Consider the following 7,861-nt stretch of genomic DNA (forward strand, 5'->3'; position numbering starts at 1 on the left):
TTTCTATAATCATCAACAATGATTGCACTTACTCTAGTAGTGTATTTGATAAATAACACCTTTGCAGAACCGAGGCAGAACTTCTACTGTGTTGTGAAACTTAAAGAATTCGCCACTTATAATAGTGGGTTTCAATCAGCCAATCACAGCGCAAGGGGCGGGGTTTGCTGCCGGAAAACAGGTGGGGAAAACAGGCTACACTACTGCATTAAGAAAGTGGGTGGGGTTACGTTAGGGGTCGTTTTAAAGAGCTCCTTCGTTTTCAGTGTGCAGCTCAGTACGATATTTCAGAGCAGGCGCGTCTTCAGTGGAGATTTCGTGACAAGAGAGCCAAGGTATATCCTCACTTTTCACCGCTGGAGCAGATATGATCCTCGGCTTTGCTCCTGTGCCTGAAGCCGCTCTCCGATGACATTGTAGACTGAGTCCTCGTGTAAAGGCCGCTTAAGACCCGCAGAATGGACCGTAACCACTTGATGGCTCCTCCGGTTCCTCCGCACCTCCCGAAGCCCGCACGGCCTGGCGGCGAGGAACGGCCGCTGAAGTGTGTACTTCTCGGGGACGGAGCAGTGGGCAAGACCAGTCTCGTGGTGAGCTACACCACCAACGGATACCCCACCAAATACGTGCCCACCGCTTTCGACCATTTCTCCGGTGAGTTTAACCCCTACCTCCCTCCGTGTGTGTCTTTAACGCGTTCACTCTCTACACGTTAACTTTAGTAGTAATAGTAGGAGGAGGAGGAGGAACCCACTGAAGCGCGTTTCTACAGAACAATGTGCTGCCATAGTGTACTATCATACGTACAGTGGTTTAAATAAAACAGTAGGTAAAGTGAAACGTAGCGTATCAGAAAATGCTGCCTAAAGAAGTATAAGCAGGAGATATGCACAGTCCAAATACCTTATTAAAGAAATGATTAATTATTACTGTTTTAAAAACTGTTTTTACATTTAATTCGCCGTGAACAACTTTTGAACACTCGAGCAAATATTAACAGTAAGCTCCGGTGTAATGCACCGGAGAAAAACGAGATTTAACAAGACAAATGTGAAAATGTAAAGTATTTTGGGTCTGAGCATGCGCAGTAGTGCACAGTAGCACATTTCGACAAGGTATAGCAGAACTCGCATTTAGTAGTGTGTCCTTTGGCCAAAATAAAATTAATTTAGCACATAATTCCTCCCTGTTGAGGAATTCATTTTGACTTTCAGTGGATGAACAGTTATTTATATGTTTCAATCATGGTTGTATTAAGGTGTACATTTATATTAATAAAAATATAAATATTTTAATAGAAATAATTTATATTTAGAACCATGACACAAAACCCCGTCAAGCTACAAGATGAGGTGGTTCCTCAGATGGATGGAGAATGTGCTGATAACTTTATAGAGCACCAAAGTAGTTCTCTATTAACGAAGTTAAGATTCATCAAATTTAAAAGGTTTCTTTTTGGCGCTATATATTGCCCCAAATTGACTTTTATATCAGCTGCTTTGGACCCAAACTCCAAAGCAAAAGGAAATACGGCCGAAGATGTTGTATTAAAACTGGCGTATAAATTACCGTTAAAATACCATTTAATCGCCTTAAATAATAAGACAGGGTTGCGACCTCCATACGTTAATACCTCGACCCTCTCAGAATGCCAGGTGATGGTGTTAGCCCCGCCGCTAACATGTTTAGGAGGTGTTTAACGGTAGGCGCTCGCTATCTGTTAAATAAAACCACTCTCCTTCTGTTGCTGTGGAAGATAAAGGTCTTTTGGCAGCACTTTCTGCATGACTTTCTGCTCTTATGCCAACATCTCAGTTAGTGATAAAGTCCTTCATAAACCTTTGAGCCAAGACTCTGACTCAAGCTTTCACTGAGGGTTTGTGTATTTTCACTGATAAGCTCTTTCCCCTCAGACTGTTTACCAGCTGTGTGTGTTCAGTAAGAAATTTGACATCAAAACAGAAATCTATGCGTGTAGTAATATTCCAATATTTGTTTATGATGGTATGATTTTTTTTCTTAATACACTTTTTATTTATTATACATGTTCTTTAAAATTGTTATTATAGTGTGAACAATAAATGATTCTATAAAATAGAATTTTTTTGTGTATTAAGTATGGGGTAACTCTGGTGTATGACTGTGTTAAACATTTATCTTCTGGTTCAATGCAAATTAGACCTGACTGAATGTTTGCACTTTTAAGTCCAATGAGTCCACCCTGTTGTAAAATGCAGTGTGAAGTGATCATGTTACCTCCTGGTGACAGGGCTTTTTTCCACTGGGTTTATTATGTGACCATGACCCAAAATGATGTCATCGTCCAGTGCTTTGAACCAGATCTGACACTGAAAAGTGATTTCAGAGTCATTATGCAATTCCACAGGTGGCACTTGAGGGAGAAAGGGCAGAATCAAAGGCAGATCAAATGACGGGGATTTGGGCATAGTTACACAATAGATTGGGCCAAATGATAAAGCCTGCTGTTTTCAGACTGTTTCTGGAGGCAAGCTCTACCCCAGTCTCTTTGGAGTAAATAGCATGTAGTTCTTATTTTGCAGTAATGTGAACTTGGACCACCTGAGGCCTCTTACTGTATTTGTGGCCTTATTTGGACACAATTATAAAGTGTCGGGTGAATAAGTGGATGCAGGTGTGTGTGTGTGTTTGAGTAGGTGTGTGCTGAAAAAATGACTCACTTCTTTCTTTTGTTTTCTCTCCATCTATCTCTGTACATTTTTAGCGGTTGTACAAGTTGATGGACAACCAGTCAGACTGCAACTTTGTGACACAGCCGGACAGGTAAAAACATTCACTGAACTATGTAATATGTATGTAATGATAAAATGTCCCATATTTTATTAAAAATGTATTTTATACATAAAAGCACTTTGTATGATAAGAATAGTCTAACACTTAGCCTAGCCTTACTCTCAGAAAACAAAAATGAATGGTTTTGGGTTTCGGTTCTGTTTATTTATTTTTATTTTATTTGACAGGGGCAATATGGATAAACTTTGTTACATAAAATGTAGCACACGTAAAGTATATAGGGCACCTAGCTAAGCTATTTTGCAGACCCAGACCCTGGTTAGGCTTTAAGTTTAGAAAAAAATAGAAGATTAAACAGAGGACCTTAAAAATGCATTTTATACAGAGATTTTTTCTTTTTTTTTTTTTTTTGTGCTGACATAATATGCGTGTATTGTGTCCTGAAAATATATGACAGTGCATACATACACAGCCCAAATGATAAGGATAGACGCCTAGACAATGCAGATGGAAACTGTTTTTTTTCTGGCAGCACCTAAATATATGCATTCACACTCCCTGTCGGGGGCTCAAAGGAACTGAAGGGAGTTCAGTGGTCCACTCCCGCTGTCTGTGGACTGTCTGGGCTTTCAAGGCCAACTCGTGAAGTCATTTCCAGAAATCACTGCTATTGTATCCTGGAGAAGTCCCACATTTTCCTGCTGAACTTGAACTCACCCCATAACTGACCAAGCCTCTGACACTTATCTGCTTCCAGCTCCTGTGATTGTGGCACAGAAAAGAGCCATGCTCTGTGTGTGGGGGGGGGGGTGGTATGGAGAGGATTTGCAGTAAGCGAGTAGTTCTTGAGTATAAGACCCAGATAATTAAAATAGATTAGAAGTGACGCCATACTGTGTGCCAAATGTGGAGGGGGAGGAAAAATGGTGTCATTGGGTTTTTTCTTCAGAATTGAATGTCTCACCCTCTCCTTACTTTTCTTTCTTTGATTATTTTTCTATGATTCTGCTTTTCTCATTGTTACTATTTTATGTTTATGAATTTTGTATCTCTCTCTCTCTCTCTCTCTCTCTCTCTCTCTCTCTCTTTCTTTCTCTAACCACCAGTTTTGCCTCAAGGTGCAGTTCCTCACTCTAGATGTTAGCACTGTGTTTTTTTTTTTGTGTGAGAATAGCAATTAAGAAAAAACTATGTTTATCAAAAGGTGTTGAAAATAACATTTAAATGATAAACCCCTATTTGCATTTATACATAGTTTATACATAGTTAACAATTTTACAGTCTCAAAATTATTTTCAATATTCCTGGCCTGTTTCTTTAAAGGTTTTGGAAATTCTTTCAACCCACTGCACACTCCAAACTATCACAAGTCTTTATCGTGTGCTGGACAGGTTAACCAATAAACGCCTCTGCCCTTTCAGTACACAGCAGCAAATCTCCTTGTACAGCATGGAAAGGCAAGCTTGGGCAAACAATGTCGGTAGATAAGAGATCTTTGAAACTGTCAGACGGCCTGGCTTACATACAGAAGTTGTGGTGGCAATTGCAGAAAAACACACTTGATTTTGTCCAAAAGATTAAGATTCTTGATTTCATTTGGTTTTTCAGATTTTGTATGATGCCTTGTGTGTTGTGTGTCAAGGGGTACAGAGTCTGGGCAGGCAAGAGTTAAGCATTCTTGTCTGAGCTGGGCTAAGTCTGTCTTCTTAAGGATTTGAGAGGCCCAGTTCTTTACAGCTTTGTAGATCTATAGTGTTAATTTACTTGATTCGTGCTGTATAAAGACTGGAGGGTGGGGGCAGGGTGTGTCGGAGGTACACGTCTTGGCAGATTATGAAAATCTACAATTTGAACAGTATGTTCTGCAGTGACTGTGGGGATGTTCCCACTGTAGAGCAATCTATAAAGTTAAAGTTGGTTGATTCTGTGAATTGTGAAACACCCTGCAGCTAGTAAAGGGCTTTTATTATTTAGTGAGAGATTTGGAATTCCTATGTGGGTTTTAGAATTGAACAAGCTTCAGGGAATTTTTCCCTTATTAGGATTTAAAACTGTCTGCAGCAAAAAATAATAGCTGATATTCACAGAGCATTCCTACTTTAATTCCCTGATACAACTTTGCTGTTGTTTTGTCGGAAAAGGTAGAAAATTCATTAATGTAGAAACAATGGAAATTGTCCCCACAAAGGTGCAAATACGTTCTTTCCTCTCTCGTTATTCATTCATTCATTCATTATCTGTAACCGCTTATCCAATTCAGGGTCACGGTGGGTCCAAAGCCTACCTGGAAACATTGGTCGCAAGGTGGGAATACACCCTGGAGGGGGCGCCAGTCCTTCACAGGGCAACACAGACACACACACATTCACTCACACCTACGGACACTTTTGAGTCGCCAATCCACCTACCAACGTGTGTTTTTGGACTGTGGGAGGAAACCGGAGCACCCGGAGAAAACCCACGCGGACACAGGGAGAACACTCCAACTCCTCACAGACAGTCACCCGGAGCGGGAATCGAACCCACAACCTTCAGGTCCCTGGAGCTGTGTGACTGTGACACTACCTGCTGCGCCACCGTTATATACCTTTTTAAATAATTTTAATGCTAGACTTCATTCAGTATCCCAAGAAATATTTGTACAGTAGCACAGCTTCTGTGGGGTTGATGCCGTAGTTATGTTGCTAAAAGAACTGAAGACATGTTTTTGAAGATACCACCACAGTGACAGTTCGTTTCTCATGTTTTGTCTTTCTCTGTCTCTCTCTTTAAATTCAGGACGAATTTGATAAGCTGAGACACTTCTGCTATTCACGTACGGACGTCCTCCTGCTCTGCTTCAGTGTGGTTAGCCCCGCCTCCTTCCAGAATGTCTATGAGAAATGGGTACCTGAGATCCGCCGGCGGTGCCCTATGACCCCCGTGCTGCTGGTGGGCACACAGTGCGACCTGCGGCAGGATGTTAAGGTGCTGATCGAGTTGTCACGGCGGCATGAGTGCCCCGTCCCTGAACAGGATGCTCATACTCTTGCTGACAAAATTGGTGCCGTGACATATGTGGAATGCTCGGCCCTCACCCAGAAGAACCTGAAGGAGGTGTTTGATGCAGCCATCGCTGCCGGCCTTCGGCAGGCAGACAGACGCGCCAGGCGGGAACGCAAAGTCCGCAGTACAGCTGATAAGATGAAGATGCTCTCCAAGGCCTGGTGGAAGAAATACGTGTGTATACAATAACGAGAACCAGTGGGGAGCTTTGAGACATTGACACTAATGGACAAAGTGACAAAGACTCTCCGACTTTGGGTGCCTCAAGCAGATGGACTGTTGAAAAGTAAACGAGGAGCTGCTATTAGTTTGGAGTTAGTGTGAGTGGAGAGCAGTGTTGCACCAGTGAGATGTTTACACTGCTAAGAACTTTGTCCCAGCTGTGAACTGTATTATAGCTATGACTGTCTGAGCTGTTCTGGCCAGTCTGTGCAGGTTTATTGGCAACTAACTGGACATGGTTGTGGACTTCTAAATAAGAAGCAACATATCACCTTTTTTTGATTCAGATAATGCTCTCCACTTTTCTTTGTGGCACATGTTCTGTATTTATTTACCAATGTCTAATAAATGTGTTTATGATTTGTTTTCACAATGGCAGTCACATGCTGATGAATAGAACGTGCCAACACTGGTAATTCATCTCTTAGCTGTTCCTGCTTTCTTTCTTTCTTCTATGTGTCGCACATAGGACTGGTGAAAAGGTACTTCCTTGTTGGTCATTTTTTCATGTCTGTCGTGATATCCCCTTCTCATCTTAGTGCTTTGACAGCTGATTTTGTCTGTGACCTCCAAGTCAAATCTTCTCAGAGTGTTAAGTGCTTCTCGTGTTGGAAAAAAAATGACAACAGTGTACTGTAACAGATACATCTCAATTTAGAGGCCTTATTGTATTAGTATTATTTCTAGTGATTAGCATTGAGCCATGGTTTAAGCTATTTCACAACAACTAAATCATCTCTGGAGTTAATGAAATGTAATGATTTTCACAATATGAATCAGATTTCATTAGTTAAATAGCGTATAAATAAGTTGTGGTTCTGTTACCACAGATTTATTGTTATGTAATGTGGTGTGTTTTTTTAAAAAAAAAAAACGTATGACTGATTTACACAATGACATTTACACCTGGTCACTTCGTCTGACTGCTGCCTGATGAGCATGTATTTACACTTAGTAGTCAAGTGTGGCTATTGTTAGGCAGATTGAAGTCTAATTGCTTCATGCTAATTAAAATGCAAATGTGCCGTCTCTGTTTTGGGTGTTTTGAGTGTGGCTTTGAGAGACAGATGTATTTACATTCATCATCTGGCTCAACTGTGTCTCAGGCCACGTCCCGAAGAGCTTTGCGCCATTTACATTTTACACCTGCATTTTTGTGGGTGCAATCTCTGTCAAGATGTAATTCTAAAACTCAAGGCATAGGTGTAGCCAATGTGTGTTGTTTTGTGTCAACATGGAGTTCCCTGCATTTTTATTATTTCCAAACTAAATGCAATAAAGTTGATTAGCCAGTGAGGTGGAACATATTTGCTTCTCATTATTCAGAAGCCATTTTCCTGTCCAGCAAAAATTGATCAGATGAGATCAAATGGCATGGCCTATATTTTCTATAAGAAAAAAACAACACTATGATTCAGTGCCATAATTATATCAGGGTAAATCTGTAGATTTGTACATTTTTATAATGGTGTGTAATTATTTCTGTGTCTGTTCCTGTATGATCACTACCTATGGTACATTTGAGCAAATGTTTGAAGCTTTTCATGATTATCATGGCAAATAAATCCAGTTCTTTGAACTAAACTGTAACTTCCTGTGGTGTTCGTTACTGAAATGTGTGGGCTCAAAGTATGTTTCAAGTACAGTAAACTAATCATACGATATGCTGGAATCTTACCGATTATTATCACTTTAAAGAAAGACCAGACGTAGATAAAGGGTTTCACTGCTTTGTTATTTTGCAAATGAATAGGCCTAGCCAGCCCCTGCATTGTGATGCTGAACGTTCATTTTGAAAGTCTACGTGGCAGCCGTTTCTATT

At 40.6% G+C, this 7,861-nt stretch overlaps 1 protein-coding gene across 1 annotated transcript; it reads left to right on the forward strand.

The window, feature by feature from the left end:
- Positions 1 to 230: 230 nt before the first annotated feature.
- On the forward strand, positions 231 to 7,629 carry rhoub (ras homolog family member Ub). The gene is made up of 3 exons (XM_066658593.1): positions 231 to 654; positions 2,744 to 2,802; positions 5,551 to 7,629. The coding sequence occupies exons 1-3, from the start codon at positions 459 to 461 to the stop codon at positions 6,004 to 6,006; spliced, it is 711 nt and encodes a 236-aa protein (XP_066514690.1). The 5' UTR covers positions 231 to 458; the 3' UTR covers positions 6,007 to 7,629.
- Positions 7,630 to 7,861: the final 232 nt, after the last annotated feature.

Source organism: Hoplias malabaricus, chromosome 1 (genome assembly GCF_029633855.1).
Source record: "Hoplias malabaricus isolate fHopMal1 chromosome 1, fHopMal1.hap1, whole genome shotgun sequence".
Lineage (NCBI taxonomy): Eukaryota > Metazoa > Chordata > Actinopteri > Characiformes > Erythrinidae > Hoplias > Hoplias malabaricus.

Coding starts and splice junctions, on each gene's coding strand:
- rhoub (XM_066658593.1), top strand. CDS start 459: ATGGACCGTAACCACTTGATGGCTCCTCCGGTTCCTCCGCACCTCCCG. Junction 655..2,743: donor CGCTTTCGACCATTTCTCCG/GTGAGTTTAACC, acceptor GTACATTTTTAG/CGGTTGTACAAGTTGATGGA. Junction 2,803..5,550: donor TTTGTGACACAGCCGGACAG/GTAAAAACATTC, acceptor CTTTAAATTCAG/GACGAATTTGATAAGCTGAG.